Source organism: Tenrec ecaudatus, chromosome 9 (genome assembly GCF_050624435.1).
Source record: "Tenrec ecaudatus isolate mTenEca1 chromosome 9, mTenEca1.hap1, whole genome shotgun sequence".
Lineage (NCBI taxonomy): Eukaryota > Metazoa > Chordata > Mammalia > Afrosoricida > Tenrecidae > Tenrec > Tenrec ecaudatus.
The window spans coordinates 160,274,978-160,293,759 of record NC_134538.1 but is presented as its reverse complement, the minus strand read 5'-3'; the positions used below and the strand labels follow the sequence as shown (position 1 = coordinate 160,293,759).

General features: G+C 41.3%; 1 protein-coding gene, 1 non-coding gene and 1 pseudogene across 2 annotated transcripts; 1 reads left to right on the top strand and 2 right to left on the bottom strand.

The window, feature by feature from the left end:
• The first annotated feature begins 3,941 nt into the window (after positions 1 to 3,941).
• LOC142456632 (olfactory receptor 2A12) lies at positions 3,942 to 4,874 on the top strand. Its single transcript, XM_075557782.1, has one exon. It carries the CDS (start codon positions 3,942 to 3,944, stop codon positions 4,872 to 4,874), a length of 933 nt encoding a protein of 310 aa, XP_075413897.1.
• A 4,624-nt stretch (positions 4,875 to 9,498) lies between these two features.
• Positions 9,499 to 9,662, bottom strand: LOC142457498 (U1 spliceosomal RNA). Its single transcript, XR_012786225.1, has one exon. It is a non-coding gene; the product is annotated as a U1 spliceosomal RNA (small nuclear RNA).
• Positions 9,663 to 10,354: 692 nt separating this feature from the next.
• On the bottom strand, positions 10,355 to 11,281 carry LOC142456631 (olfactory receptor 2A1/2A42-like; annotated as a pseudogene).
• Positions 11,282 to 18,782: the final 7,501 nt, after the last annotated feature.

Below are 18,782 nucleotides of genomic sequence, written 5' to 3'. Positions count from 1 at the left end.
TAAGAGTTATTGGAACTTGCTAGTGGAAACTGAGGCTCTGTTCTGCATAATGCTTACATTTTCCACTGAATACAAGGGATTTACAAAACCCATTATCTTTTATCCCATTTTCCACAAACTTTGAAGGTCCTCATATAATTAAATCCTGCCCAATGATACAAAAGTCAAAACACAAACTACCTCAGGCCGAACTCTAACGTAACCGGCCCATGGGACACATGACTCCACCTGCTGACTGCTGTTTCACTGAAGTTATTTTAGGTTTGAGGTCCCTTCAAGGAGGTAATCCAAAGTATAAATGAGCATGTTTCTTGGGGAAAAAACGTGAAATGGTTTTTAAATAAAAAATTTGTCACTGCCAATATCTATTTGATCCAAATACATTTTTTAATTAAAAAATGTATTTGCACTTATATTTACCTTGGACTCGTGTCGGAACATTAAAATTGGAGATTACTCTTTAAATCAAGTATGGAAATCTCTGTCTTATAACACACCAAAATAAATAAGTAAACAAACAAACCAAGTTGGTGGCCATTGATTCGATGGCAACTCCCAGTGACCCCATCAGACAGAGTAGAACTCCCCTCGTGGGTTCCGTGCTGTAGTTCTTTAGAGGAGGAGAATGCCTCATCTTTCCCCCACCGACTAATACAGGATGTGTCTGCTAGTGATGTTCACATGAGCATGTTTACATCACCTTATGTTGTGTTTTCTGTTTATCAAATAATATATTTCTGTCATTGTTCTGTTGGATTGATTAAAAAATATAATTTCTCTGTTTCCCTGTATCTTTGAACTAGTAACTTTTACTCAGGATTTTGTTGATTTCCCCTAGGTATTAGTAGCTACATTTAATGATTTTTTTCCAAAATTTTGAATTAATTCAGTACTTCCATTGTCTTCAAGAATGTTGTCTTTATTTACTGAACATATCCTTCAAAGGTTAGAATTTATTATTTTAAAAGTAAGTAATATTATCCTTTTATATATAAAATAATTATGTTTTACCTCTTAGGTGATTAAATTTACCAAGATGTGTTATTAAATTATGTGTTATACATTCTTTTTATATGGTTGAATTACTTCTGGGTTTACTTTTCTTCTTACTGAGAAAAAAATTAATCATAGAGTGATGTGAATATCCTTAATTTGTAGATCCCTAAATGGATTGTTTTGTTCTTGCTCATGGAAAAGCATCTTGCAGATACATTACTTTATAATTGTCTTCCTATTGACACTCCAAAGATATTGTCTACAGACTGCTGGTTGCTGAGAAGACGACTTGAATTGATGAGTTGTCCCCAAAAGCATAATTTTCTTTTACCACTGTACTTTCTATATTGAATAGGATGAAGGTTTACAGAGTAGATCATCAATTTTCTTTCCCACCATTCATTGCAATCCCTACAATGATACAGCATATATTCCTCTTTTTCTGTCTCTTATTTCCAGGTCCCCTCCTTTCCTAAAATTCCTGAACTTTGTCCTTGATAAATCCTGCCCTTTAGAAATCATAAATGGTTTATTATTGTAGAGGTGTCTAATGCTTTAGTGTTATTATTCCCTTGTAGATTTGTCTATGGTTGAATAGGAGCCCTGCTGGCCCTGTGGGATAGATGTTGGGTTTCTAACTACAAGGTTGGTGGTTCAAACCCACCTGCAACTCTGAAAGAGAAAGATGAGCTACCTGTTTCTACAAAGATTTAGAATCTTGTAAATAATATATAGGCTTTCTATGATTTGAAATTGGCTTGATGACAATAGGTTAGGTGCTGAGGTTTATGTTTAGCTGAAAATTAAGCCATAAGAGTAAGTTCATTTCCAGATTTGAAGGGTAACTAAGGGTCAAAGTCTTCAGGGTTCCAAAAGTCTTTACCCAACATGTAAGTCCTGTCTTTTTAAATGATTTTCAGCTGTGTTCCACACGTCTCCCCTCTATCCAAGTTCTTCTAAAGTGATGGCTTTCAGAGCAGCTGTCAGTGGCAGACAGGCACCATCTGGCTAGGACCTCTGCATCATGGAAATGGATTCTCAGATGGGCTGGTAGTCTCCTGGACTAACTGGATCCATGAATCTTGGGTTGTCTTCAATCTTTTTTCTTCCAGATGGTGGAAAACCAATAGTTGCACCTTGCACGGCTGCTCACCAGCTTTTAAGACACCAAACACAACTACCAAAGGAAGATATAGAACGTGTCTTGACGAACTGTGTTACTAGCACTTTTTCAATATTTTCTCTTTATTCTTGTTGTAGTTGTTGTTAGGAGCCATGGGGTCGGCTCTGCCTCAGGGTGACCCTGTGCACAACAGAACAGAACTCTGCCTAGTCCTGCACCATGTGCTTCTTATGCATGAGTCCATGTTACAGCCACCGTGTCAGCTCAGGCTGTTGAGGGCATTCTCCTTTTTCACTTCCCCTCTGCTTTATCAAGTACAGTGTCCTTCTCCAGGACCTGGTCTCTCCTGACAACATGTACACTGTCCAGGAGATGAAGTCTTACCATCCTTGCTACTAAGGAGCTCTCGGGATGCTCTTCCAAGACAGACTCGCTTGTCATTTTGGTAGTCCACGGTATTTGCAATGTTCCTTACCATCAATTCAAATGCATAAGTTCTTCATTGGTCTTCCTTATGCAATGCCCAAGGTTAACATGCATACAACGCAACTGAAAACACTATGGCTTGCGTCAGGTATATCTTAGCCTTCAAGGTCACATCTTTGCTTTTCAACATTCTAAATAGATGCTGTGCAGCAGGTTTACTGCGTGCAAGTCATCTTTTGATCTCTAGACCTGCTGCTTCCATGAGCATCGGTCATGCATCCAAGCAAGATAAAACTCTTGGCAGCTTCAGTCTTTTCTTGAAGTTACCTTTTCTTGATGTTACCCAATGATCAAATAGTGAGTATCTGGGCCTCCTTTACAATGAGTTGTAATGTCAAGTAGTGAGTATCTGGGCCTCCTTTACAATGAGTTGTAATGCATGCTGACGCCTGCAAGCCTTGACCTTCACCAGCAAGTGTTTCAAGTCCTCTCCACTTTCGGCAGCAAAGTTGTATCATTTACATATTGAAGGCTCTCAATAAGCCTTCCTCCAATCCTGATGATGCATTCTTCTTCATATAATCCAGCTTCATTGAGAATTAGCCCAGAATACAGATTGAATATGCATAGTGAGAGGGTACAACCTGACTCACACCTTTTCTGATCTCAAACGGTAATCCCTTATTTTGGTCACATAACTGCCTTTGATCCAGGTACAAGTTTGGCATGCACACAATGAAATGTTCCAAAATTTACACTTTTCTCAATGTTATCCACAGACTGTTATGATCCACAGAGTTGAATGCATTGGCATAGTCAATAAAACAAATAAATATCTTTCTGGTCTTCTCTGCTTTGAGCCAAGATCCATCTGACATCAGCAATGCTGGCCTATGTTCTGTGTCCTCCTCTGAATCTGGACTAATCCTCTTAGGGCTGAAGAAAATCAGTTCTACAATTAGCTAGCAGAGACTTCCTAAGAGAGAAATTTAGCTATGTTTTGGTTTTAGGTTGATTTCAACTCATGACAACTTTGTATTACGTAGTAAGACCTCCCAATAGGATTTCAAATGCTATAATCTTTAAGGAAGCAGATTTCCAGAGCTTCTGGTTGGGTTCATAGTTCTGTTAACAGTCGATGCATAAATATTGTGTGCCACCAGATGTCCTAAATTATAACATAGATTCTATTAAAGATTTAAAAACTTATGAAGCTCAATAAATACTATACAATTTGCAGGCCAGCAACATGGATTTTTGAGCTGTGTTAGACCCATAAATCACGTATTGTGTTCTCTGCCATAAATTTGCAGTGAATAATGAACATATTTTTCAACATTTTCTACTCTTCAGCTCTGATCTTTCTTCATAATCTCATCACAGCTGTCACCAGACCATGGGGAGCAATGAGACGTGGATCACAGAAGTCACCCTGCTGGGCTTCCAGGTTGACCCTGTGTTGGAGTTTTTCCTCTTCGGGATATTCTTGCTATTTTACATCCTCACCATGATGGGAAATGCGACCATCCTAGGGCTCATCTGGCTGGACCCCCGACTGCACAGCCCCATGTACTTCTTCCTCTCACACTTGTCCATCATTGACATGTCCTATGCCTCTAGCACTGTCCCCAAGATGCTTGCAAATCTTGTGATGCAGAAGAAAACCATCACCTTTGGACCATGCATACTTCAGACATTTCTATATCTGGCTTTTGCTGTGACAGAGTGTATGGTGTTGGTGGTGATGTCCTATGACAGGTATGTGGCCATCTGCCACCCTCTCCAATACACCATCATCATGAACTGGAGAGTGTGCACTGCTCTGGTCACCACTTGCTGGGTGTTCAGCTTCCTCTTGGCGCTGGTCCATATCGCTCTAATTCTGAGGCTCCCCTTCTGCGGTCCACAAACCATCAACCACTTCTTCTGTCAGATCATGTCAGTATTCAAGCTGGCCTGTGCGGACACCAGACTCAACCGAGTGGTCCTCTTTGCTGGCTCTGTGTGTGTTCTGGTGGGGCCTCTCTGCCTGGTGCTGGTCTCCTACACCCGCATCCTCTTTGCCATCTTGAGGATCCAGTCTGGGGATGGACGCAGAAAGGCCTTCTCCACCTGCTCCTCCCACCTCTGCGTGGTCGGACTCTTCTTTGGCAGTGCCATCGTCATGTACATGGCCCCCAAATCCAGCCATTCTCAAGGGCAGAGGAAGGTTTTGTCATTGTTCTACAGCCTCTTTAACCCAATGCTGAACCCCCTGATCTACAGTTTGAGGAACGCAGAGGTGAAGGGCGCCCTGCGGAGAGTGCTGTGGAAGCGGAGAGCAGTGTGAGGGGAGTTGAGTGTCCTCAGTGTGTGAGCGTGGTCCTCATGATTCTATGTTCCTGCACGCCATTTTGAGCTCCTGAATTCACCATCCAAGGGCTCTCCATCTTCTGACCACAAAAAAAAAAGAAAGGAAAGAAAATGAAACTTAATTGTAAGCCATTTTAGGTGTGATCTGTCATTTGAAGATAAAACTATTCTAAATTATACAATATACATGTATAAGAATGAGTGTGCACCTGTTGTTGTTAGGTGTTATTGAATTTTTTCCATCCCATAGTGATCCTAGGTACAACACAATAAAACACTGTCTTGTCGTGAGTCATCCTCGCAATTGTTACTCTGTTTGAGTCCATCGTTGCAACCACCGTGACAACCCATCGTGTCTAGCGTCTTCCTTTTTTTCACAGGCCCATTACTTTGCCAAGCATGACGCTCTTCTCCAGGAACTGGTCTCTCATGACACCCATTCAAAGTACGTAAGGCTCAGTCTCAAAGTCTCCTCCTTGCCTCTAAAGAGCGTTCTGGTTGTGCTTCTTTGGTTCTTTGCAGACTTGTTTGTTCTTTTGGCCGTCGTGGTATCTTCAATATCCTTCACCGAACCATAAGTCAATCGAATCAACTCTTCTCCAGCCTTCCTTACTCAATGTTTAGCTTTCACATTCTTGGGAGGAGACTGAGAATGTCACAGCTGGGCCAGGCACACCTTAGTTGTCATAGGAACCTCCCTGTTTTTCAACACTTTAAAGATGTCGTATGAAACACATTTGTCCACTGAAATATCCTATTTGATTTCTACACTTCTAATCCCAGGAATATTGGCTGTGGATCCAAGCAAAATTAAATCCTTGATAATGTTAATGTTTTTTTCATTTATATGTGTATTTTCTTGGTTATATATGTGTGTGTGCCTACATATATACAAGCATATGTGAGTGTGTGTATATTTTTCTACATGCAAGAACTCAGAAAATATAGAAGTATGAAATGCTAAAGAAAACAAAGAAAATAAGTAATTCTCATAGAATTACAAATTTATGATATATTTTTAAATTTGTTTATCATGACTGTTTGTCAACATTACATTCATCCAGAGTTATGATATATTTTTTAATTTGTTTATCATGACTGTTTGTGAACATTACATTCATCCAGAGTGAACTCTTCACTGAACTCTTCTGGAGAAAGCACAGGTCTTAATTACATCATAATGATAGTCCAAAAACCAAGAAAAGGCACATCCTGAGGTTTGGAGCGAACATGAATTTTGGTGGGGAGGGTGCACTGTTCAACTCATCATAGGGTGTATATGGAGGCTTGTGCACATAAAAAAGAGAGGGCACACATGAGTAATTTCAAGAAGGCCCTCACTTAGTGACGAATGAATTAGAAAATGCCATTTATGTTTTGAACAACATTATGCCATTATAGTAGGAAACTTAGATAACTGACTGTGTCCTAGAAACATGCTACATATATAAACAGAACCAAAAAGAAACCGGACATCTAAATCATCCAATAATACTACTAAAATATTCCAGAAACATAGAATCAAAACCCTATGTAAATTCAATCTCCAAAGGGAAATACGGTATTATTTTCATCTTATTTTATAAAACTTATATATCAAATCATAAACTTTATGAAACACAAATCACAATGTAATTCTATTCATCTATATCAAAATGACATTGTATGTATCACCCAAGTACATGGTTGTTTAACATTACATCTATGAAAATATTCATCCTGTTAACCAATTAAGAGAGAAATATCAGTATGTCTGTAAAAGTATTAGGCAAAATACATCATTAGTTCATCATTAACCTTTATACTGTAGTAATAGCAGTAAGTTTCTTTAAGAAAAATTTACAAAACAACAATAACAAAGCATTCGTCCAACCCAATGACACAGTGCCGACATGCTTTTCTTTGTGATATTTTGATAGTTGTGCTTTGTGTCAGTTTCGCGGTGTCAGGGTTCTCAGTGGTTTGGAAGTTAAGGCTGAATAATTCCCCGGTTTGTGACTCAATGCAATATAATTCACTCCATTTTGAGTCCTGCTGTGAGCAGCCAATCAGTTATAAGAAGATTCGTGTAGAATAAAACCCCCAAACCAAATGCACTCTCATGGAGTCAGTCAGTGCTGACTCATAGTGACCCCCTGTGGGGGTCCAAGACTGTAACAATGTATGGGGTAAACCCGGTCTTTCTCCCACGGAGCTGCTGGTGGTTTCAAACTCCCAACCCTGCAGATCGCAAACCAACTCATAACCACTACATCACCAGGGCTCCTGCGGAGGGACCGGTCCACAGTAAAGGACAGCACTTTGGGTAAAATCGCGTGTCTGTGGGAAAGAGGAAGAGGCTCAATGAGTTCGGCTGGTCAGTGACTTCCACCGTGAGCGCAGACGGAGGACACAGTGTGAGGGTCCGGGAAGGACGGGCATTGCTGTGAGCCCGTGTACACAGTGCTGCTCCGTGTCACAGCCAACTCTTTGGAAACTGGCAGCAACCACAAAAGAATATTTAGGGTTATTTTTGTGTTAGTTCATTAAGGTGTGTTTTGAAATGAGTGTGTTTATTTCATCTAAGCTTTATTCTCTCTTATCTTTTTGTTATAAAATGGCATCTTCTTTATTTTACATTCCTTCATTTCAGAACAAAATAAATCAAAAGGAACTTCACGGATACACATCTAACTCCATTCTGAAACAAGGGAGGGGCAGGCTGGAGGGCTACGATGCCACCTTACACACAGGAACAGGGGATGGGAAACCCTAGTGTCAGTGGGTGGAGCCAGATGGACAGTGTGCAGAGCCCACAAAGTGTGAGAGTAGAATGGCCTAATCTCCTTCCTCCATGACCATGCAGCATGTGTCCTCATCAGCCTCTCAGCAGGAATCTCAGGAAAAGCAGCGTTGGGAGCCTGCGCTGTCACGTCCTCTTCGTCAATCCCCAGCCAAGCTTCATCATGCGGTAGATGTGGTTGGAGTGGGTCGAGGCCCTCAAGGGAGAAGCCAGGCCTTTATCACATTAGTCATTTTTAGGTGTCAATATTAAACTTTGGATATAGTCTAGTTATTTATGTTATCATGTTCTAATTTTCTTCATTTTCTTATAAATTGCATATTGTAATTTTGCTACATTTGCCCTATTACTTATCTATTTTATAGCTGCTTAATTTAATAAGAGAACAAGGAGTAACTAGACAAATAATTTCACAGGCTGTAAGTGTGTGCTCAATGAGATGGTACTCATTTCAGGGCCCACAGTAAAGTTTTACTTGATGAATGTCCATGATGAACTTGAAAAAGAGTTTGTATTCTGCTATTCTTGAGAGTAATTTGTCTCATCTGCCAGACCAGTGTGGTTAATTAGATGGTTGATCTCATCTGAAGCTTGGTTTTACATACTGTTTTTATTTCTCATTGACTCATCCTTTCCATCGGGGACTGACACGATGGGCAAGCTCCAGTCATGAGTGGACAACTGCATACTCTTGTTAGTTTTTGTAAGAATGTGTTTTATTTATCAGCTATCTGTTGGGTGAATATCAATTTTATAAATTTAAGCTTTAAAAAATCAATTAATTATTATATTAATCACTTTATTGGGAGCTCTTACAGATATCATAACATTCCATAATTTAATCACACCAAGCAGTGTTGTACAATGGCTATCACAATCAGTTTCCAAACATTTTCTTTCTTCATGAGCTCCTTGATATCTGCTCCCCTTGATCCCCTCCCTCCCCCACCACACAACCAGGAACCATTATATATATTATATATAGTTTTTTTTGAATTCCTCACAGAGCATGGTCCTTCTCATAAGACATGGAACTTTTTAGAATCTTAGCTACACTTCTAGGCTCTTTCCCAATCTGTACCCTCAGACTGGGTCTGGACTCCAATGTCTCCCCAGCAGTGTATTAGCTCAATGTCTGTCAACAGCTGTTTTCAATACTTTGTAAAGATTACATGGTTGTTTTTGCTGAGATGGGAAACCTCATGGCACCATTGTGTTATAGCTGAGATGCATGGTAATTTAAATTTCAATGTAAGCTATAAATTAGCTATCCACTTTTTATAATTTTTAATCACAGTAGTTACTGTATTGTTGAAAAAAGAATGGCTTTAATGACTTGATAGCACGAAAAGAGACTTGAGATATAAAGTAGGTCTGTGAAGTACTGGTCATTTTGCAGGGAACTACCTGCAAGTCCCTCTCCCATGTGATTATCATTGCATGTGAGATTTTTTTTCTTCTTCTGAGAACTTAAGCATCCTTCATATTGTTATAGCTACAAAATTTATTTATTTATCTTTGCTATTTAATTTTCTTTTTTTTAAAAAAAAGGTTAGGAGATGTCATTAAGTGAGATATTAGGTCCTCAAAGTAATCTACCTATGGTTTCAAACTTTAAAAAATATACATGGAAAATGCCTTAGAATTGACCACCTTGGAGTAGCACATGGAATAAATCCATCTTTAACTCTATATGAAACATAATACAAATGAAAAACAGAGAGGGAACATATTTTTAGCATAATAAAATCAATGCTAATGAAAGAATATGTATATCCATACAGGGGTTGTAAGATAGAAATATCTTATTAATTTTTTTCAGGGGAGAGCGCAGACACAGTCCCTCACTACCACAAATTATGCAGTCGAGTTTCCCACATTTGGGGAAATCGCAGGGGTCAGCACATCCGGAGTGCAATGGATAAGCCTCACCCTGGGAAAACCACCCTCGTGATCATGGTATCTCCCCTGCCAGGTAAGTATCTTATTAAGTTTTTACAGTAAATAAATATACGGCAATCAGAGCATGTAGAGATGATAAGCTATTCAGCAGTGAAACTCATTCATTGTATCTTTGGCCTCTCAGTTGATATTGTAAGATGTTTTAGAGTAAAAAAGATAGTCCACATTTGAAATACAATTTAAGGAGAACATTTAATATATCTTAAATAGGAAACAACAAACAAAAGACGAAGACACATCATCCAGATAACAGTTATAAGCAGGAGGTCATAATGGAGTTCCAGGATTTTCTGAGATTCAGAGTTTATAACAAACATGGGAGAGCAAAGGAAACTATAACCAAAGAGACCTTGGTGGCAGATCAATACATCACAGTTATAGGCGGGACCATGACTGGGACACATACTTGCTACTAGACAGAAGAGCTCCCTGCTTGTTTCAGGTTCCCCTAGCCAAGGCAGTCAGGATGTGACTCATGACAATGTGAACCTAACACCCCAATTTCTATTAAGGGCACAATCGGCCTAATCTGTAAGGGCTATGCCAATTCTCCCAGGACTCTCGAGGGGAGATATACTAATCCAATGCAGCCAATTATCTGGTTCCAAGATGTGGTCAATTCACACCCTTATATCACAGTTCTGTGTTAGATACTTTTTCTGACCATGAAGTCCTTATGAAGTGACATCTCCTAGAGAAGTGGCATTCAGCTTTCATGTGGTCCTCTTCTGAAATGCTCTGTAGAAGGCACCTTTCACCTGAGCATTCCTCAGGCTGTAGATGAGGGGGTTCAGCATGGGATTGAAGAGGCTGTAAAACAGAGACAGCATCTCCTGCTCCTGTTGTTGCTGCGAGTCTGGTACCATGTAAACCACCATGGGTGTGCCAAAGAAGAGCCCGACCACGCAGAGGTGGGAGGAGCAGGTGGAGAAGGCCTTTCGGCGACCCTCCCCGGACTGGATCTTCAGGATGGCCCAGAGGATGCGCATGTAGGAGACCAGCACCAAGCATAGAGGCCACACTAAAACTAACACACACGCAGCCAAGATGACCACTTGATTGATCCGCGTGTCAGCACAGGCCAATTTGAGGACAGACAAAATTTCACAGAAGACGTGGTTCACCACGTGGGGTCCACAGAAGGGCAGTCTCAGGAGGAGAATTACATGAACCATAGACAGAAGAAATCCACATATCCAGGAAGCGATAGCCAGCACAGTGCACAGTCTCCAGCTCATGATGACAGTGTAGTGTAGGGGGTGGCAGATGGCCATGTAGCAATTGTAGGACATCACCACCAGGAGAAGACATTCAGTGATAGCAAAAGCCAAGAAGAGGAGGGTCTGTGTGAGGCAGCCAGCGAAGGAGACGGAGGTGGTGGGATTCAGCAGGTTCACCAGCATCATGGGCATGGTGTTGCAGGAGTAGCTGATGTCAACCTCAGTCAGGTGGGAGAGGAAGAATTACATGGGACTGTGCAGCCCGGGGTCCAGCGAGATGAGCCCCAGGATGATCCTGTTCTCCAGTAGGGTGAAGGTGTAGAACAAGGAGAAGAGGCCAAAGAGGAGCAGCTGACCCTTTTAGCTAAGAAGAAATCCCAGGAGAAGGAACTCTATGACGACTGTCTCATTTTCACCCATTTCTCTGAAAAGAGATCCGCACAACCCATGGAAAGGGAAAGTCTATGGTAGCGTTGAAACCTGTTGGATGTGTGTGTGGGAGTGAGTGAGTGTGTGTGTGTGACTGAGTTTTTGTAGGAAAGTGGAGCCGTTCCAATGAGCTGTTTGGTCTGTTGGTCGCTAAGTGCAAAACGTGTGATGTGACTGAGGGAGATCTTTTAAAATCGATTTATGATAAGCAAAGTGTTCATCTTCTCTCATGATGTTCAGTAAACATTACCTTTATTTTCAAATCAACTTTAATCAGAATTCAAACTATGTCAGTACTTAAATAGCTGTCATGGCAAGGCTTGTCCCTGTCCTCAGGCTCGTCACCCGTGCCTGCGTCTACCACAGCATACAGACGTGCTGTGTGCGACTGTCCAGGGTTCTCAGTGTCTGTAACTGAGAGAGGGGTGAGGACTATCTCAGTAGTCTTTCTAGGAAATTTCCTCATGAATGTGTCCTTCCAATTGTACCACATCTGTGAAACGTAGCACATTTCTGGAAGCATCTTCTCCTTTTTTTTTTTTTAAGCAAAAGGGAAGAAATTTATTGGAGCCCATACAGGAAACCCTAGCGGAGCCCAGCATACCCTACTGTGTAGGCATGCCCAGCAAAGGGTCATACCATTCACTGTAAACCCATGTCCCAGAGGGACTCCCCTTGAGCCGAGCCCCAAAGCCCCAGGCCTGGCTGGGGTGGAGACGAGCACAGCATCTTCAATTTCTCTAGTGGTTTTCTGTCTCGGACTGCAGTGAAGACAGAGTCTGTGTCTTCTAACGTTTGTGCTCAGGGACTGCACACTCTGATCTATTGTCTCAGGATCAGAAGGCCACAAGGGTCACTATGGTATATTTCTATTCTTTATTAATTTATATGTTTATGTCTGTATGTACTTGTACTAGAATTTCCCAACATGCTTACAGTATCTCATGTAAGAAATGTCTGGCCATAACACACACAAACAAGTATATACTAGAGTCCCTAGTATGTGGAAAACATTGTTATTTTCTATTCAATTGTGGTCTAATCTGCCTTATTCTAATCCATTAATTTGAAAAATTCTGGTTGGAACCTGTTAATTGAGTCCATGATGAATCATGTGCTGGAGTGTAAGTAATATTAACCAATAATCAAGCCTATAGCTTTAACTCTAACTTTAGATTCATATGCATAGAACTTCTACATATTTGATAGTTCCTTAACTGTCTAATAAAAATGTTGAATAAATTTTAACGTAATGCAAATCTTTCTTTTGTGTTGGCTTATCACAATTTAAAAGCTCTTTCCACAACACACTGGGTATTCTGAAATTTGGATCAATGTAGGAGTGTAAGTAAAATATTACTGCTATAAATCATAGACCCTTTATTAAATAAAAATATTTTAAAAATCAAAACCTGAAGCTAATATTCTTTCCAGACAGCCTCCATGGAGTTCTGTTCAGAAGAAATTTTTATTTACTTAACCCTTCCTCAAAGAATGCTGTACTCTTTGGTCCACATCACCACAAAATGCAGGTTTTGCATCTTTGAGGGAATAAGCTTATAGTATTTTAAAAGATTATTTGGGTTTGGGGAACAAGACATTGTATGAGAAGGCAGGGCCAGGCTTACACACACCAAGACCTTCCCCACCAAGTTCTCAGGGGACAGCCCAAGAAGGAGCTGGGATGTCGCCACGAGAAAAAGAGGGAAACATTCTCATGTAATTTTCCATTTTCTCACGAATGAGCTTTTCCATTTCCTAGTCAGCCCCTGTGATTGTCCTGAGTCAATCAAGAAAATCTATCCAGATTCCCCCTTGGGAATCCCACCACAAAACAGTCACTATGAAATTCTGAGCTGACCTCTCTCTGTCTTGAATTTAGCTAGCCACCTGATTTCCTCAGAAGCCACTGTTTTACTTGAACATGATTCTCTGGATTGTATTGGTAAAGCCAAGACTTGTCACAGATTGAGATTCGTTCCATAAAGTCTTCTTTGCTAGCTTGGATCTTGCTCCAAAGCTGGTGGAAAGATGAGCTCTTTGAGCAAGCTGACTTCTGTGTAGCGCTTTGGCCCCCACCCAGCTGGGAGCTTGCTGAAGCCAATATGCTCACTGAAAACCGAGACGTAAAATCAAAGCACCAGTCATTATCACACCAGTGGTAGGTCTCTGCTCTTCTTCCACCCGATCCTAAACTTCCACCACAGTCCCTCCACACATTGGGACTGATGCCGTTTCCTCACTTGGCCCATGTTGAGGTCTTCTCCACCGTCCCTAAGCTGCCTGACGTGCGGGCATTGTCCCTGTCAACATGAAGCAGGGACTTGTGAAGATGCCCACTTGGGTTCTGTTTAACGTCTGATCTTCACTCTGACCGCAGAAATGTTTCGTTCTACGGCACAAGAAGTATCTCTTTTGTTTTAGTGCGTTCTCACAAGACGAAGACAAGAATGAGAGAACTTGTCTTCAGCCATCCACGGAGCACAGAGATGTGTTTAAACTATTCAAAAAACAAACCCATGTATAGATGAAGTAGAACACTAGTAGCAACACTTTTTTTTAACATCCCCTCATATGTTATAAACCATTTCCTCTGCTTTCTATCTGTCAGCTTCCATATCCGTGTCCAGTACAGAATGTCAAACTTACCGCCTGAGTTTTACTAAAATAAGAATATTGAAAATGTTCATAACAGAGTTCCTGTCTATCATTTGAATTTTCTGATAAATTAATATAAGCTAGATTTCGTAAGCAAAAGTCAGTAAACATCTGCTTTACTTCAGAGAAAGAATAGAATTCATAGTGGAAATGATTGAGAGAGGATATCATCTTGTCTAATAAATAGTTTAATACAAATAGAATTGCTTCCTTGATAACTGGTTGTTTCTTTGGGGCTTAACTGTCAACGAATGTTTTAAATCAGAGACTGAATAACCATCAGGGATTCATATGTCCTGTGAGAAGTTGAACTACAGTGATCTTAAGGCCTCTTCCCACTATATCTTGAGTGGCCCCAAGGTAAACAGAAAAGTACTGTCCACTTTCCTGTCATGCTTCGTGCGATCTTTGGAGCCAATGAATATAAGAGTGCAAGGAAAAGTTCCTGTGATGCAGGCAGGACGACAAAGTGGTGGGGTCAGTGATTTTACCTCCCTTCCTCCTCTTTGGAGGCTGGTTCGACATTCAACATAAGAGGCACAGGTTATTTGCCAAATTTACCATCTGTTCTACCACACAGCTCATAGGCAGGGCACATATTGCTGGCTTGGATTGACAAGATCGCCAACAGACCCACAGATCAGATAATTACTGTGTTAATTAGCTAAATGAAGTTTACCTCCCAAAATAAAACCTCAAGACGTCCTTCTTCTATAACGTGAGCCCATCTTATTATAGGTCAGACCCGTTCTGTCATAAAAACACTCCTTAATTGCAGGAGGTAACAGAAGCTTTTATAATGAATTCTCTCACACCGCTATTTTATCTCACAGATTGAATAAGAAATCCAACACTAAATGCCACAAACTAAGTTAGAGGTATCCAGTAGGAGGTATCTAAAAGCAATGGTAACTTTGAATTGTCTTAGGACATAAGTCCATACGTAGAAAGATCCACCAGAGACAATAGCAGCTACATTTCTCATTGCTCTTTTTCATCCCAGCTTATCTAAAAGTGCACGGTGAGTGAAGGGTGCACACTGACTTCATACTCACAGCCGAAAACAAGAAGGCAAGAAGGAAAGGCTCAGGTGAAGCTTCACAAATAAGAAATAGACATCTCTACGCTACTTTGAAACTTCTCTCAAGGGTCTCCTCCGGGGAGCAGGTGTTCCCATGCAGGCAGGGTTCTCACAGCAGAGATACTGTGCTCATGCTCCTGAGAGTCCAGCGGTGACAGAGGTGACTGTCCTCTGCACAGACGGGGTCTGCACCCCTCCAGGGAGAGGGGCCCCCTTGGTATTTCCCTTCTTCTTCCTCGAGGGAGCACCAGGCTCAGGCAATGGGCATGATCATTTCTTCAATCACGAGAGACTCAGATGTTGAAGAAGTGTTAGAATGCCCTGGACGAGCCTTTCATCCATTGCCGTTACCATGAGCTTCGTTTTTGTTTTAATGGCTTACACTACATCAACATTTCTAGACCCTGCAAATAGGTGGATTACTACTCTAGGCAGGTGGAGCCTATGCATTGTACCAACCTTCTCTAGCATTAGTGGGGCTTTTATGCTACCACTGACTGAGGAATTTTAACATATATTGTTTGTCTTCCAACAAGTCCCCACCAGAAATATAATTCATAACATAAAACCAGGTAGTAGAAACCGCGGAAGTCTTGGGGAATGCATGAAGGAGGCAGGAAGAAGATAATGTATTCCAAAGAGCCTTGTTAAGCCATGTTTGGGGCTTTTCCTTGGACACACACACAAAGACACAGGAGGGGTGGTTCCTTTCATCAGGTGGCCTGGAGTCAGTTCTGGCTCATGACACCAGGGCTCAAAGTGACCTAACCCCTGATCCTGTGTGAACCTCACAATCTTTGCTGTGTTTAGTGCCTGGTTACAGCCACGATTTCAGTCGTCTTCTGGAGGGTCTTCCTCTTTGTCACTGACTTCTCCTTTTGATCCATGTCCCAAGTTCGTGAGATGAAAGCTAGCCCTCCTTTGATCCTGGCTGCGCGTCTGCCGAGACAGGGTCTCCAGTCTGTGGTTGTCCGTGCTATGTTCACTCTGCTCCACCATACCCATACCTCAAAAGCATCAATGCTTCTTTCCTATTCCTTATTCGGCGTCCACCATCCCAAGGGGGCCAAAAATAGCTTGGCTTGGGTCAGGTGTGCCTTAGTCCTCAAAGCGACAGCTTTGCTTTTCTGTTTGTTTGTTGTTTGTTTTTTTTAACAATTTAAAGAAGTCTTTCAGAACAGATTTTCCCAATACACCGCATCACTTGATTCCTTGACGATTTCTTCTGTAGGCATTGCTAGAATATCCGAATACTATGAAATCATTGACCCGTTCCAAATTTTCTTCTTTGACCACGATGCTGCTTCTTGGTCTGTTGTGGAGACTGTTTGCGGTACGCCGAGGCCTGATCCATCCTGAAGGCTTCAGCCGCCTCCATCACCACGTGTCTCTCATCCTCTTCACTCTCAGCCAGCAGGGTGGGGTCATCTGCACGTGGTTGTTGCTAGGTGATCGAGTTGGTTCCAACTCATAGGTACCACAGAACTAAACATTTCTCTTATTACAGATGTTTAAAAAGGTTTCCCATCAATCTTCATACCTCATCCTTTTTCATGTAGTTCAGATTCTTGGGTTACTTGTCCATCATCACCAAATATGGAGAAAATACACAGCCCCAACCCCCATCTTTTCTGATATTAAGTTACGAAATAACCCCATGCTCTACTCTAACAACTGCCTCTTCCACAGGTCCTATTTGAACACATGTTATTAGAAATGTGTGGGGATCCACACATTTAAACGTGCATGCCAAGTCAGTGAAACTCAAGTAAATATCTTTATCTGGCACCAAAATGCGAGCCCTCGTTCTACACCCTCTTCTAAATCTAGCTTGAATGGCTAGTGGTTCTCTCTGTACACCTGCAACCATTTTCAAATTAATTCCAGGAAAATCATATTTGTATTTGATATCAGTGATGTTGATGAATAATTTGCATACTCTGTTGGATTATCTGTTTTTGGAATACTCACCAATACAGAGCTCTTCAAATCAGTTGACTAAGTAAATGTTTTCTGAATATCTTGGCACAGAAAACTAAGATCTTCCAACGTTGCAGATGTTTGTGGAAACAATTCAGTTGATGGTCCGTCAATTCCTGGAGCCTTGTGTTTCACCAATACTCCAGTGTGGCTTCAACTTCGTGCCGTACTCTTGGGTTTTGATCCTCCAATTCTATTGCTTTTTGATCATATCCTGTCTTCAGAAATGGTTGGCTAACAGCCGAATATTTTTTGTTATAATGGCTTTGTGTGTTTCTGCCCCTTTTTATGTCATTCTTCATTTGCCCATAGCATTCTTCAATATTGCAGTCTAAGGCTTGATTATTTTTCTTCAGTTCTTTCAACTTGAGAAATGTGAAATATGTCCTTTCCTTGGGGTCTTACAACTCATGGTTTTTGCACATTTCATTATAATAATTTACTTTTTCTTCTCCAACCACACTGTGAAATCAGGTCAGCTCTTTTATGTCATTTCTTCCATCTATTTTAGCTACTCCTTCTTCAAGAAAAAGTTCTGAAATCTATTTTGCAATCCATTTGCATCTTTTCTTTCTTACCTGACTTTTTAGTTACTTGCTTCATTTTTCATGTACGATACTCAGTGTTCAGTGTGTCATATCTCTTCCCAAGATTATCTATAAAGCCAACTGAAGTATACTTAAGGTTGTACTTTGGCTTTTGTAGACTTGGTTTAATTTTCTTCCATTTCACCTTGAACTGGTATGTGAACAATTGATGGTAAGTCACACAGTTGGCCCCTGGCCTTGTTCTGACTACTGATATTAAGTGACTAAATATAATTTTTTGTGTTTCTTGTTAAAATTTTCTTATCTGGCAATTCCATGACAATATCTTACTCTCAGAAGTTTTATAGCTCTTTACGTTGGTCACTGTTTGAGCCATCCTGTCATGGTTTTGTGTGTGTGGTTTGAAGTGAGCACTGATAGAGACATTAGGTAAGCATTGGGCTGTTCTGAAATGTTGGTAGTTCAAAACCACCAGCTACTCTATGGAAGAAAGTCGAGGCTGTCTGCTCCTTCAAACATTTACAAAACCTTGGAGAGCCTGAATAGGGATGCTATCAGTTGTCATTCACTCAGTGGCTGTGGATTTTTTTTCCCCTCCGAGAATCTGCTGTGTTGTTGTATTAATTGACTGACTGCATGATGGTTTGCTCCCACCTGATTTCTTGCCCCTTAAAAATATATATATGTCTGACAGGCATGGTGGGCAAGCTACTCAGGTCACTAGTTAGCTAGCCCTCAGACAGGCATCACCTGTCTGTGGGTGGTTTGGGTAGCAGGCTTGAGTGTGGGCTCAGGTTTCTGAATGCTTATCTGGTAGAGTATCTTAAGGTGAGCTGGTCGAGTGTTAACCATCATTTTCGTCAATTCATTGGTACTACAGCAGGTGGTAGCACTCATCCAGTGGATGGGGGGGGTGTGGGGGCACAAGGGTGCTGAGGGTGTCTGGTTGTGTGGTTGTGGCCACTACTTTATATATGTATGTATATGAACAAATGCATAGCTGCAGGAATGTGTGATGACAATTAAGGAAGTCGGGAGAGGGCAGTGCCCAGTCCATGGGAGGGCAGGTCACTGACTGCGGAGGTTGCAGTCTTGTGGCACCCAGTCTGCTGGAGCACAAGCCATCCATCACTAAAGTGCCAGGATGGGACCACACATTGCCTATCATGGATGCGCAGGCATGCATCATTGGTGAACAGAAATGCACGCTGCCCGTGTAAAGACT

Bases quoted from the DNA above. Each gene is read 5' to 3' on its own strand.
- LOC142456632 (XM_075557782.1), top strand. From the start codon at position 3,942: ATGGGGAGCAATGAGACGTGGATCACAGAAGTCACCCTGCTGGGCTTC.